This window comes from Rhinoraja longicauda, chromosome 6 (assembly GCF_053455715.1).
Source record: "Rhinoraja longicauda isolate Sanriku21f chromosome 6, sRhiLon1.1, whole genome shotgun sequence".
Taxonomy (NCBI): domain Eukaryota; kingdom Metazoa; phylum Chordata; class Chondrichthyes; order Rajiformes; family Arhynchobatidae; genus Rhinoraja; species Rhinoraja longicauda.
In genome coordinates, this window is record NC_135958.1 from 78,512,002 (window position 1) to 78,526,542 (window position 14,541).

The 14,541-nt window shown below is 39.2% G+C and overlaps 1 protein-coding gene across 1 annotated transcript in view; it reads right to left on the minus strand.

Moving 5' to 3' along the window:
• The window catches only part of smurf2 (SMAD specific E3 ubiquitin protein ligase 2), a 142,135-nt gene that overhangs the window by 6,994 nt on the left and 120,600 nt on the right, over positions 1–14,541 (minus strand). The window contains exons 12-15 of the mRNA XM_078401431.1: positions 9,553–9,763; positions 8,304–8,407; positions 4,101–4,215; positions 1,514–1,692 (exon numbers count right to left, since the gene is read on the minus strand). Coding sequence (XP_078257557.1) covers positions 1,514–1,692; positions 4,101–4,215; positions 8,304–8,407; positions 9,553–9,763 — 609 coding nt within the window. The remainder of the gene's footprint in view (positions 1–1,513; positions 1,693–4,100; positions 4,216–8,303; positions 8,408–9,552; positions 9,764–14,541) is intronic.

Sequence of the window (14,541 nt, forward strand, 5' to 3'; positions counted from 1 at the left end):
TGATCAGCCATGATCACATTGAATGGCGGTGCTGGCTCGAAGGGCCGAATGGCCTACTCCTGCACCTATTGTCTATTGATAATTAATCAATTTGTAAAACAATAATTTGGACTGTGTTAAACAGAACACAGTAATTAGTATTGCTAGATGGTTATATTTTGGGTTTTGTTTTCCTTTTATGTTCTGCACATTTTGACTAGTGTGTTTCAGATTACTTCTATTAAAACGCCATAATATCAATGTCTCAGAAGGGGTACTCGCTTAATCCAATACCTGGGGCACATCCAGATAATGAACAGAAAACTCTTTCAGATTGTTGAAGCTACTGGTATTATTTTATGCCTTCAACAGAGCCTCTGAGCTTTGGGAGACAGCAGAATAATATAAGACTAGACTTTTCTTGGACTTTAAATGCCAAAATGCATTATTAAATAGTAAAAGTGCAAGCAAACAGTAGAAGTAACGCAACATATATATTCACAGAAATCCAGCAGATGCCACAAAGTAAACAGTTCACGACTATGCTGTAAAACACAACTTGATATTTTATGTAAAAGTTTTATTTTCTAACAGCTATGGGAGATATCCAGCTGACCAAATATGTTCAAAGTTGTATTTACGTTCCATGATTTTATAAGAACATCAATGAATAAGTTCTACACAGTACAGATGACCCAATGAATTTAAATGTTAGTGATTTAAAAAATTCAAACATTCATAGGGAAACAAATCAAACAAGTTATTTTCATTTGAATTGAGTTGCCTGGGCCCTTCCTTAGACAGACAAGATCAGATAATTGCTGCAGCAACACGACAAGTAAAGCTGGCCACAGTTTTGATGAATGAACGACATTTGAGCTCTTTGAGCCCTCAACCCAAAACTGCACTGAGATAAAAATCATTCACTGCCACTGAGTACTTATGCAGACATCTAATGGACTGCGAACACTCAGAATGGGACTTATAAACACCCTCAGCTTTCAAGTGAAGTTCACGTGTGAAACCACTTTTTTTTTTAAAGATAAATTACATTATTTGTAGATTTCTGGTGCAGGCAGTACTTCTTCAAGTGAGCTTTCAAAAAATGGCCTCAATCTGCCCTACCCCATTTTGATTTAACTACTAAACAAAATTGCCAACATTATTTTCCATGCTGAGAGAGAAAATTGCTATTTAGAATGAAGTCAATAGACAATAGACAATAGGTGCAGGAGTAGGCCATTCAGCCCTTCGAGCCAGCACCGCCATTCAATGCGATCATGGCTGATCACTCTCAATCAGTACCCCGTTCCTGCCTTCTCCCCATACCCCCTCACTCCGCTATCCTTAAGAGCTCTATCCAGCTCTCTCTTGAAAGCATCCAACGAACTGGCCTCCACTGCCTTCTGAGGCAGAGAATTCCACACCTTCACCACTCTCTGACTGAAAAAGTTCTTCCTCATCTCCGTTCTAAATGGCCTACCCCTTATTCTTAAACTGTGGCCCCTTGTTCTGGAAGTCATGATGTACATACAGAATCCAGACTAAGCTGTTGTGTAGATCTGGGTCCACAGACTCCATGTCATCCAGTGTGATAGACTTTCCCAGCAGCTGCTTGTAGAAGGGCAGAGTGAAGCCCCCGTCAATGTAGTGTCCATGAAACACTGCCATCCCCATTATCCGACCGACAAAATGGAAATAAGACAAATGCTCCTAATTTGGAAAGAATAGACCAGTTAGACAATGCTCTGAAATAAGTTGCCTCAAATTAAACATTTTGTTGACATTTTTAAACAGGTATTTATTCACAAAATGCTGGAGTAACTCAGCAGGTCTGAGTTACTCCAGCATTTTGTGAATAAATACCTTCGATTTGTACCAGCATCTGCAGTTATTTTCTTATACTACTTTTTAAACAGGTAGATTAATTGTCAACACATATGATAAACAAAAATTAGGTCTGCTTTTAATTATTACTTTTGCAATATAAAGCTGAACAAAAATGAAGGATTTACTTCAGAATTTTTGTTAAGAAAACATACAAGGCTTCCCCCCCTATTTTCCAAGTAGTATCTACCTCGCCACACTATTTCCTACACTGGAATTTCCAGACATTCTCATATTTCAACAAGAATTTTTCATTTACAAGGTACCACGTTTATGTGGACTAAAAAAGCCATCTGTACATTCTTCTCCATCAGGCACAGTCAGAAATATAAAGCAAATAACTTTATAAATTTTGCACGCTGGATACATGCTCACATTGCAGGAACTACGATACTCTGAAGATTAAAGAGCAAATACACTTTCCCTGCATACCTCACCATACTTTTTTAAATGGTAACATTCAAAAGTATTAATTTCATTTAAAGCTTAAAATATTGTTATCCTGGCTTAGAGTTGACAATTTAAAATACTATCAAAAGCTGTGACATTTAAAAACTGCAGTATCATAATCTTTCGATTTGAAAGGTAGGATCCAGACACACTAATCTTTCTTCAATATTTCAAATGTAAATGGCATTTGGAATTGATGGAATTAAAGTTAAAAGCGTTAAAAAATATATATTTTCTGGAGCTGCATGTGAAATACTCAAGGCGCTGGTAACAGAAACAGCCACTATGAATCCAGTAGTTCTCATCCATAAATCAGCGAGTAGCATATCAGGTAAGCAATTCAATACCTTTCACCGCATGAACTGTCTGGGAGATTCCATTCAGTTTAGGGCAACAGATCTTAAGCTGCATAAAGGGGGAGTTGTAAACTTGAATTTCCAAAACCAAATGAGCTAATACATCAAATATTTTCCAAACACGTTTTACGTCAATTCTAAGCTAATGTAAAAAAAAAATCAAAACGGTATTCATCTTCAATTTTGCTTTTCTTGCCCCATCGGTTTTCTTTGGGTCCCTTATACCAGAACCCTGTACCTAGCAAACTCAATAAAGTTCAAGTGCAAATTCACACCTTATGAATGCTGCGCCAGACTGACTCACACAAACTTCAGATTAAACCGCTGCACATTTCCACACACAAATCTGTTCTAATATAATGCTGACTTAGTTATGGCAAAATGCCTTTGTAAAGTCACAATATTACTTCCATTCCAACTACAAAATTACAATGGTAATGGTAATCACCTACCATAATTCCAGAAAAAGGTTTATCACCTAACCAGCTTAATAAAATGCAAATCATTTTCTATCTGTGCCATTGTAAGGTTGCAATTTTAACCACAGTTCTCTGACTTAAACTCAGATTTAAGGCTGGCAATAAATATTTAATTGAATAAATCAACAATTAAAATATAGGACGGACTACAAAAATGCACTTATTAAATCCTCCATTTAATGACTCAACAAAGAACTGACTAAAACTGGCAAGAGCACCAAGCCAAAACTGAGCCAACTCAAGCCTCAAGTGTTAGTGTAACAAAAAATCATGCAAGGACGAGGTATTACCTGACATACACAGCGCCAATTTACCATAGACCATTCAGATCATTATTAAATCTATAGACAATAGGTGCAGGAGTAGGCCATTCGGCCCTTCGAGCCAGCACTGCCATTCAATGTGATCATGGCTGATCATTCTCAATCAGTACCCCGTTCCTGCCTTCTCCCCATACCCCCTGACTCCGCTATCCTTAAGAGCTCTATCTAGCTCTCTCTTGAATGCATTCAGAGAATTGGCCTCCACTGCCTTCTGAGGCAGAGAATTCCACAGATTCACAACTATCTGACTGAATTTTTTTTTCCTCATCTCCGTTCTAAATGGCTTACCCCTTATTCTTAAACTGTGGCCCCTGGTTCTGGACTCCACCATTCAAACTCTCATTTGAACACAAGTCTCATTCCACTCTTGTCCATCAACGGCCGATTACTATAGGAATAGTTTACTCAAGTATGCACCCAGACCTGTGGGTTTTCAAGATTAATCCATATCTTTCTACTTTCACTCTCTTGAGTTAATCTCATCGGACGGACTACATGCAATAATTACAACCAGTGCATTTTGGTCTACTGGCTATTCTCATGATGTTGAGAAATAACAAACCTTACTACAAATTGTATACTATTTGCATACAAAGCAATCAATTAAAAAAAATTCTTCTGCTTACAGGATTGACTGCAGAATCTGGGTTAATCTGTAATGTGTAGATGTCATCTCTAGAGTACTGGAACAGTCCATAGTATGGATTCAGCATTTCATGGGATAAAAGATAGAGCCATTCCCTGTAGGGAAGAAGAAACATTTTAATGATTTTTATGTAAGTAGATAACCAGTGCAAATTTGAGGATGTGCTGTTTCACAGGGGTTGCGTTGCAAAGTTTGGGTATGTCTTTCAGACTATGAGGATGGACTTGTTCTGTAATGTTGGTTTAAGTGCTCAGGTCAATTATAGGTTATAGGTGGACTTCTTCCTCTTTTTAAAATAGTCATATACAAAGAGGTAGTTAAATGGCTATAAATGAGCAATTTCAAACATAGACCTAAAGCCCTTCAATAGGTAATTATTCAAACTATACAAAATAGTCTGCAATTGCCAAACATATTTGCAGAACTGATACATCATCTCCACATGGCAAAAACTAATCTTGGACTGGCAGAGATATTTTTACATCCAATCCAGGTAAGCACAATGAAGGGTGTAAAGTGGAGCGGCAAGTAAGTGAGGCTGTCTCACAACTGCAGCAACCTGGGTTCAATACTCTAATGCTGTCTATATGCACATTCTCCGTGACCACATGGGTTCTCTGGTTTCATGCTACTTCCCAAAGACATAAGCGTTTGTACGTTAATTGGCAACTGTAAATTACCAGCGTACCCAAATGGCAGGAAAATCAGGTTGGAGTTTATGGGAATGTGAGAAAGAGCAGTTTACATGGAAATAAGTGGGGGATTAAGATTGATGGAAGTGCATCGAAGCTATCCCAGAACTGAATCAAATCTTACAGGTGAAAAATGACAGAAGAAAAGGGAGGGACTTTAAAAAAGATATACTTCATGCTGTATGAATGAATGTAAGGAATTTCAAAACATTTTTCAATTCTAAAGAACATCATGAATTCCAAGTGATTTAATATGGGCTTGGTCCATGAATTTAGCCACAAGATGGTGCTGCACATTGATCCAGATTAAACTAAAAATCATGGCATTGCAGCATTACTCTTTAATCAGTGAGAAATAATATTACAAATATTAATACAATTAATTTACTATAACAACCTCTCAACTTAAGTGTTCAAAACAACTTTCAAATAAATATCTGCAAGAACTGTGGCTTTAGACTCTAGTTGGAACTTTGATCAACCACATTGTACAAAGACATAAAACAAAGACATAAAACAAAACTTGTGCACCACTTCTTTAAAGTAGGGCCTGACAATTTACATCACTTCAGAAGACCATATGAGGATCACATGAAAATTATTTAACTAGACGTGACCAGATATTGATTATTTTTAGCCTTACTTTTGAAAACAAATGCTGAAATTTATTAACAGCCAAATTCAGTTGACGTTGCTACAATACAACCTACCACCAACTATGCTTTCTTTACTTAAAATACAGAGAACTATTTATTTTAGGTCTAGTGTGCTTTATAGCATAACTGGCTTGTATTTTTAACCTGGACTATTCCAGTAAACTCAACAATCGTGTGGGTTTCTATCCAGAGAAACATCAACTACTTTATTAACTTTACTGATGAAAATGACAATTTCATTACAAATTCCCTCTCCCACCCTCTCTTTATTCAGTGCTGAATTGTTTTATTGTAAACATAGCACAAAAAGTAAGGAAATTTGTGTTTGGTAGATTATTTCTTTGTTGTAACAATGCTTCTTGGCAATAAATCTTATACCGTTGGAAAGCCTGTTTATTTCCCTTTTAAATGGTGCCACATTTGTAAGGAACATGCATTTGTGGGATGAGCAGCAGAGCTGAGTATATGGGTTGCGCCCATGAAAAATTTGCCAAATCTTCTCTGCCAATGCCAAACAGCTTATTCTGCTGTTGCTATTGACTCTTGTTTTGAGCTTCTGGTACCCCCAGGTGCTGACAATCAGGTGCCTGATTGGCACCTGATTGGCAGCATCTGTGAGCATGGGCCCTGCTACAGTGGTCAGTAGGTGTCTGCTCCAAGAATCGGCATGCCACGTTTGACTGATCTGGATAGGGCCCATGCGATAGGGCAACTTCAAGCTGGTGTTCCGCAAAACCAAGTTGCGGCATTATTTGGAGTGAGCCCTAGTACCATCTCCAAAGTGAAGGCCAAGTTCCATATAACGGGGGATGTCAGAGACAGGCCGCGAAGTGGGCGTCCCAAGAAGACGACACCCGAAGAAGACCGTTTCCTCACCCTGTCAGCACTTAGGAACCGTAGGCTGTCTTCTACAGATTTGCAGTCAAGGTTTGCAGGACGATATGGCCGACGGCTCTCTGCCCAGACAATTCGGAACAGACTGCACGCAGCCGATCTCCGGTCTCATAGGGCTGCCAGGAGGCCTGCCATGACTGCCCTTCACCGTCAGGCCCGTTTGCGCTGGTGTCGGCAACACGTGCACTGGAACCTGAACATGTGGAGGAACGTTATGTTCAGCGATGAGTCCAGATTCTGCCTACGGCAGTTGGATCATAGGGTCAAAGTGTGGAGAAGACGCGGAGAACGCTATGCTGATTGCTGCACCGATAGAGTAACATCTTTTGGTGGAGGCAGTGTGATGGTGTGGGGCGGCATCTCCCTCACTGGAAAAACGAGGCTTGTCATCATTGGAGGCAATCTCAATGCAGAGAGATATCGAGATGAGATTCTGCAACCAGTGGCAATCCCATATCTCCACAGTCTGGGACCGAACTCTATCCTCCAAGATGACAATGCTCGCCCCCACAGAGCAGGGTTTCTCAGAGACTACCTCCAGAATTTGGGAGTGGAGAGGATGGAATGGCCTGCCAGCAGTCCTGACCTCAACCCCATTGAACACTTGTGGGATCAGCTTGGGCGTGCTGTTCGTGCCAGAGTGACCAACACAACCACGTTGGCTGACTTGCGACAAATGCTGGTTGAAGAATGGGATGCCATCCCACAACAGTGTGTGACCAGGCTGGTGACCAGCATGAGGAGGAGGTACCAGGCTGTTGTGGCTGTGTATGGTTCTTCCACACGCTACTGAGGCTCCTGTTTATTAAATGAATAAATTGTTAAATTGCCAATATGTCTTGTTTCTTCAGACTTCAATCATCCAATCCACCAAACAACACCGAACAAGAGTCAATGGAAGAATAAGCTGTTTGGCATTGGCAGAGAAGATTTGGCAGATTTTTCATGGGCGCAACCCACATACTCAGCTCTGCTGCTCATCCCACAAATGCATGTTCCTTACAAATGTGGCACCATTTAAAAGGGAAATAAACAGGCTTTCCAACGGTATAAGATTTATTGCCAAGAAGCATTGTTACAACAAAGAAATAATCTACCAAACACAAATTTCCTTACTTTTTGTGCTATGTTTAGTTACTTGATCTTCTGGCCATAACAATGCAAGACCATATTTATATGGTACCAAATCAAGATAATTAAAAGTCCAAACAGTCAGAATTGTTGTTTGCCTGGTATTAACTATGTATCACCTCCACTCAAATCTATATCAACATCAGGCAATAAAGGTGTGGCAGCCACAAGGAAGCAGTTGATCTGATCACAGGAACCTGTTGCCACAAGAGGAGACACAAAAAACTCAGCAGGACAGGCAGCATGTCAAGAGAGAAGGAATGGGTGACGTTTCGGGTCGACACCCTTCTTCAGACGTCACCCATTCCTTCTCTCCAGAGATGCTGCCTGTCCCGCTGAGTTACTTAGGCTTTTTGTGTCTATCTTCGGTTTAAACCAGCAACTGCAGTTCCTTCGGCCACAAGAGAAGAATTTGGTCGGATGGAAAGACTCTGCATTCCGAATGCAGGCTATATGAAGACCCACAATGATCTATAATCATATAATACAATGTCTGTAGGCACAGTAATATAAACACTATCCATAGGAAGCATGAATTCTCCAAATCAAAACTGGATTCCTGGATTGTCCAACTCAGAGCAACAGTAGGTTAAGCAGTTTAAAGAGAAACGGTTAAATGGCAATGTCATCCTCGGCGGCAGCTATATATCTTGGATGCCTGTTGGCGAACCATGGATCCAGCTCGGGAAGTCTCCATTCCCTTTCACTTTCAGAGGGAATACCTGCTCAGTACCAGGGAGGGGGGAGTGATGACAAATGAAACCAATAAGAAAAAGTGTCCATATGCTTTGTCTTTCGTGAATCACTTACCGGGCAACACCTCCGTAATCCAATCCCTCTTCTCCGCGGAATTTTACCATCAGCCGTTTCCACAAGTCTTTTGGTCTCATTTTCATTACTTGCCTGTAAGACTCCTGGAACATAGCATTTATCCATTCATTAACAAAAGTACAAATCCAAACCATTAACCAAGACATATGACCAACTGCAACATATAAAATTCCATTTCAAATAATCATCACCACCTTCTCCTCCCACACATTGACATGCCATTGCCCATCTATACGAGTAGGAAATAAATTCCACATTGTGTCCAGTGAACCAACATAAATAACAACATCTGAAGGTGCCTATTGCATTTTATGTATTTTGGTGCAAGTTGTCTGAAAAAGATGCAATCCATTCAGTATTCCTGTGGCAAATTCCCGTGGCTCCAAGCAAACTACATGGGGAGGGTGGTGGCTTGAAGGAGGAGGAGAAGCATTGAGCTTTGCTCCCTTGTTGGAGACTGCCAGTATCCTTTTTGTTGTAAGGATATTTGCCCAGTTACAATTATACTTTGGCTGGAGCACATTGAACGCAGGGACAAATTCAATCAATATTTTTTCCCTCCATTTTTCCAGCTGCAACAGTAGTGCAAGTAACATTTTTAGTCAAAGAATGCAGAGTGTGTGTAACGTAAGGGCTGCCAATCATTACCATCAACAGTCCATCCACCCTCGCACGCAGTTAGTCATAAATGGGGAAAGAGCAGACGCAAAGTGATAAGTGATCTCTGGGAGCTAACTCAAAGGTAAGAAAGTGACATACAAAAAGTCTCAATTAGAAACTAAAACAGATTCAGAAACAAGCTGGTTTTGAATTAAAATAAACTAAATTTAAAGGATTAAAATAATTCAAGACCTGGATTTCAATTTGTGAAAGTGTCCACTTCTGGTTAAAAATATGTCCAGATGAAGGAATAAAGTCAGATCAAACAATCCATGAAAAACTCAAGCAGCAGACAAGCAGGATATGAGATTATATCAACCCATGAGATACTCTATCTAGGCCACCTGCAGATTATTTGTCTTGGAACAAATGCTCATTACACTACTTTGTGCTGGGTGACTGGCAAAATTCAGTGTTTGCAAGCAAAATCATTCCTTTTGCTGCAATTAGAAATGGTGCTAGAGTCCCTCAAAAACTTTCACATAAATAAATCATACAATGACCCAAAGTGATGTACCATTAGTTACTCTGCTTTTGAAATTGAGGGAGAATAAAGGAGAGTCTTTACCTCAAATATCTCCTCCCTTGAAACCTCAATGCGACAGTGACCAGCCTGGGGCTGCTGCTGCGACAGCTCTTGTCTCAGGATCTTGAGCTTTTGAACCAAGTCTCGTTTATACCTAGGCACAGTAAGGCATTCAGCTTCATCAGGCAGCAGAATCGGAGGTGCTGGAGGGGGTTGCTGTTGCTGTTGCTGCTCTTTCAAATGATTCTGGCGACTGGAGAAAAAAACAGAAGCATGATGACAGAGAACAAAAACACTTTAAAATTGATCTAAAGAATGCTCTTGCAACTTTTGATACAACCCAGGAAAACCGAGTTACACTCAGACTTGATTATCATCAACCATTGCAGATTCAGATAGCTTCTCTCTTGACCTCAACAGCACAATAAGAAATTTATGAACTGGATCAGCATGTTTCCAGAAGAACATTTGTGGGAGATTGAAAATGATTTATGCCCAGGATGGCAGTACTGTTGAATGAGGAGAAATTGGATTAACAAGGCTTGTATTCAGTAAAGCTTGTAAGAATGAGAGATCTCTATGACTATCTCATTGAAACATAGAACTGACAGGGCTTGCAGTGAGGATTTTCCCCTGACTGGGGAGTCTTGAGCCAGGGGTCACAGTCTGGGGATAGGGGGTAATACAATTAGGAAAGAGACAAGGAGACATTTCTTTGCTCGGAAGATGAAGAACTTGTGGAATTCTCTACAGCAGAGAGCTGTGGAGGTCAGGTCACTGAATGTTTTTAAAGGAAAAGATAGACAGATATCTAGACACAAAAGACACCATGGAGAGGGAGCAGACTCATAGGGCCCAGTCCAGTTCCTATTTTCCTATGTTCATATTCCTGCATTAAAAAGCATACTGACATTAAACAGCTTGAAATGAAGGACATATTTAAATAAATATCATCTCTCCCTGAAACAAGAGACAGTCCTGGCTTCAAAGAATTTTTCTTTCAAAAGCAAATTAGACAAAACTCAATGCCCCAGAAGTTATTAATCAGTCATGGAGGGACCCAGGGCATTTACCTCGTGGCAAAATACAAATATCTACAACTTCAGAGCTATGCTTTTGTATAGTAACTATTTCATCTAAGATCTCAATGCAACCATCACATTTATGAAAATGGCAATATTAAAATGGAAATATTAACACATTAGCAATCAATTTGCATTTTTTCAACAGAGGATAATACTGGAAGCACCTAGTGCATACGACTGGTCTTCGAGATATTCCCTTTGTGCTCCTAATCCTGGCAACAATTTCAATTTCCTGTCCTCCCCTTCCTAGTGCTGTCAAATGTTAACTTTGATTCTCTTCTCACCCGTTGAGTGCTTTCAGTATTTTTTGTTTATTTCAGATTTACAGAATCTGTAGTATTTTAAATTATCATTCATTAGTGAATAGGAAAGCTTTTATTTTATAAACGGGCCAATGACAAGGATCATAGGTTTAAGTAGTCGACAGAAAGCATGGCTGATTAGTGGCAGCCTGGTAATCTGGTAAAGGCTTTGGGGGCAGAAATCCACATTGCATTGAAATAGTATCTGGATGAGTACTAGATTAAAAAGTTACATACCAAAAGCCAGAAAGTAGGACTAGCTTGAAAAGTTAATTCTTGGATGTCATGGACATGACTGGCCAAATGATATATACATTTCAGTACATTTCTATGATTCTATGCACAATCTTTTCATCATGATTTCTGGCAGGCAATAAAGAGATGTATGTTTTTCTCTTCAAAAGCCAACACAGGGAAAATACAGTAAATTAGGTTCACACAGGACAGGGTAAAAATGACTGTTACTGTAAAAATAACAGAAATCTGGTTTCGTTTATTTTAATGTCAATATATTAAAAATTGAGAAATATGTGCCCCTTGTTTCTTATGTAGTTATACACAGTGAATAAGAAACAAAGAAATTGGGAAACAGAAATTTATGTCAACAGTGATGGGATTTCAAAAGTACTTTATTAGCCACATTGCGCTTCTGGTTCTCAAGGTTGTAAAGATAGGTGTAAGAAAATAACTGCAGATGCTGGTACAAATCGAAGGTATTTATTCTCAAAATGCTGGAGTAACGCAGCAGGTCAGGCAGCATCTCAGGAGAGAAGGAATGGGTGATGTTTCGGGTCGAGACCCTTCTTCAGTCTGAAGAAGTCATTGCATAACCTATTTTTTCCCTTCTCGAAAAAGAAAAGTAATTTGCCCCACAAGTCCTCTCCCAACTTCAAATCCCTACTCTAAAGAGAGACAGAATGGTGATCAGACTAGCACATGTTCAGAATGCTTTGATTTAAATACTTGTGGGGTCATAGTAAAACAACGCCGATTGCAAATCTCTGGCTTTTACAGCGGGGACCAGAGTGGAAAGCAACAAGAGGACAGAGACACAAGGGAAAAAAAATAAATCTGCCAAATCAGAACCCTTCTTCAGTCTGATCCATAATCTAATTAACACAGCAGCTGCATGAGAAAACATCTGTAGACTAAACAGGGTCATTCTGAAAGCAATAGTGATTCTGGACTGCTGATTCTTGCTTCCACCAATCGTCAAGGCCAAAAAGAACATCTCAGATTTAAGAGTACCATTTCAAAACACAACAGCATGCCAATCCTTACACCTTTGATCTAAGCTCTGTACCACATCATGTTCCAAAGAACTGATTGGCAAGAGCTTATAAATGCTGACAAAATGCTGTTTATATTAGCAACCTGGCTGGGACACCATCCCTGGCTGGCTGGCTGGCTGACCACAGGAACGAGGGATTTTTTCTGTACTACCCATTGGCAATAAAACTAGAAATATCTTTGGCAATTGTTTATAAATCTCTGCAGCTCATAAACAGATGGCCTTTCAGGTACTTTTGATTCATTGTTTTAACGGCATGTTTTAAATAGCTGTAATTTGAAGGACAATAAGTTTTTGTGTCTCTATGTTTAAAATTGCCTGGTTACTCTGAAAGAATACCTAGAAACCAAATGAGGATTTAGGATTGTAGTTCTTGTACTACAAATTCATTTTTTTTAAACAAATATCAATTTCAAAAACTGAAGGCAGATACTGAGGGTGTTTTAGAAGTTAAATCAAAATGTTAACTGTTTTAACAATGCTGATGAATTTTTGACAATTTCTAAATTAGTGAGGCAATAAAAGACCAAACAGAAATTATCCTAATAGCTGAAATTAAACCTTTTAAAATGATGGTTCAAGTTTAACGTCGGATTTGCATGGCAGTTTTTGTGTAACTTGCATTCCTTCTATTTGCCCAAAACATTTGGCTGACATCAACCAAAGGAAACCCCTTGGAGAGCACCTGTTTCACAACACAAGTCAGGGCACTGGTCTTTATAGGTTATGCTACAACTCAATGCAACCTCTTCACATAATTTGTATACAACCAAATTATCCATAGAGACCAAAAGAGTGGAAAATACAAAATGTGAAAATGTTTTTTTTAAATGTTGTTTACAAAGTACGTTCTGCTTATTCTTTGCACAGTTTCTCTTTCCACTCCTCAGACAAAACTCAAAACAGACTTTTCTTTCCACCAGTAGTTTTTACATTAGCAAGAGTTATTATTTTTGGATAAAAATTCCGATGCTACTGGCCACAAACTACTTTAATCTTGCTGAAAGACTAGACTATGAATGAGCCAGATCTTAACTGGCAGCAATACAAATCATGCTCAGTGCAAAATCATGATGAAAATCATGGACAAAGACATGCAAACACACATTGCACCTTGCAACTACATACAATTATTACTAAAGTGCATAAGAAGCAGAAGGCAGCCCATACAGCATCTCTGATCTGCACCACAATAGCTCTAAAATTTGGCATGAACTTCACATTCCTGCCAATAGTCTTCGATTCCTCTGTAGTATAAAAATATGTATCTTGGCTTTAAATTTATCAAATGATTCCGTGTCCACAGCCTTCTGGGTTACAGAACTTCAAAGAGAGAATAAATTCCACCTCATCTGAGAAGAGTGCTGGTTCACTCAGTCTCTCCTCGTGTGGTAAACCTTCCATCAGAACCAGTCTTGTGGATCTCCTTTGTGCTTGCAGATATACTTTTTTTTGGAAAAGGAGGCCAAAACAGCACACGATATTCCAGACAGTCTGACCAAGGTCTTATATAATTGCATTGACATCTCTGGTGCTGCACTCAAATCCTGTAATGAAGGCCAACATACCAATTGCCTTGCCGAACCATGCCACATTTTAGGTATCAGTGACTTTTATACAAGGAATCCCAGGTCTCTTTGAATATCAACATTATTCAGTCTCTTATCACTTGCTCAAATAAGCCCGATATCTGTTCTGGGCACTGCATCTGTTATGTTCTTGCCCACTTGGTCAGCTTGTCTACATTCCCTGAAGCTTCAGCGAACTGAACATGTGTGGGACAATGGAAATGCTCTAATCAATATACTAATTACACACATCAACTTGCCATTCAACAAATAAATACAACTTCATACATTATAGCTCATTTCCTGAGATATAAATGAATATAAGCAAGGCAATTTATTTATAAAAAGTGAAAATCAGGCTGCAAAAACAGAAATTAGGATGCTGCAGTCCGTTGTCCTAAGTTCCAAGAGGCTATGAAGCATCAACACCTTTTCAATCAACCGAGCTTCGAAAAAAATAGATGTATGCTAAGTTGAATTATTCAACTCACCAAAATTAAGACTTTAAGAACATCTTCAATTTATGAAACTGTTAATAATTATCCATAATCAATCTGACACTGAGGTAATTCCAATGAGTCAGAATCAGAGTCATAAAGCACAGAAACAGGCCCTTCATCCCATCTTGTCCATGCTAACAAAGATGTCCCAACTATGCTAGTCCTACCTGCCCACGTTGGCTATCCCTCGGAACCTTTCCTATCTATATATTTATTCAAATGTCTTTTAAATGTTGTTAAGTATTGTTTATAGTACCTGCCTCAATACCTCATCTGGAAGCTTGT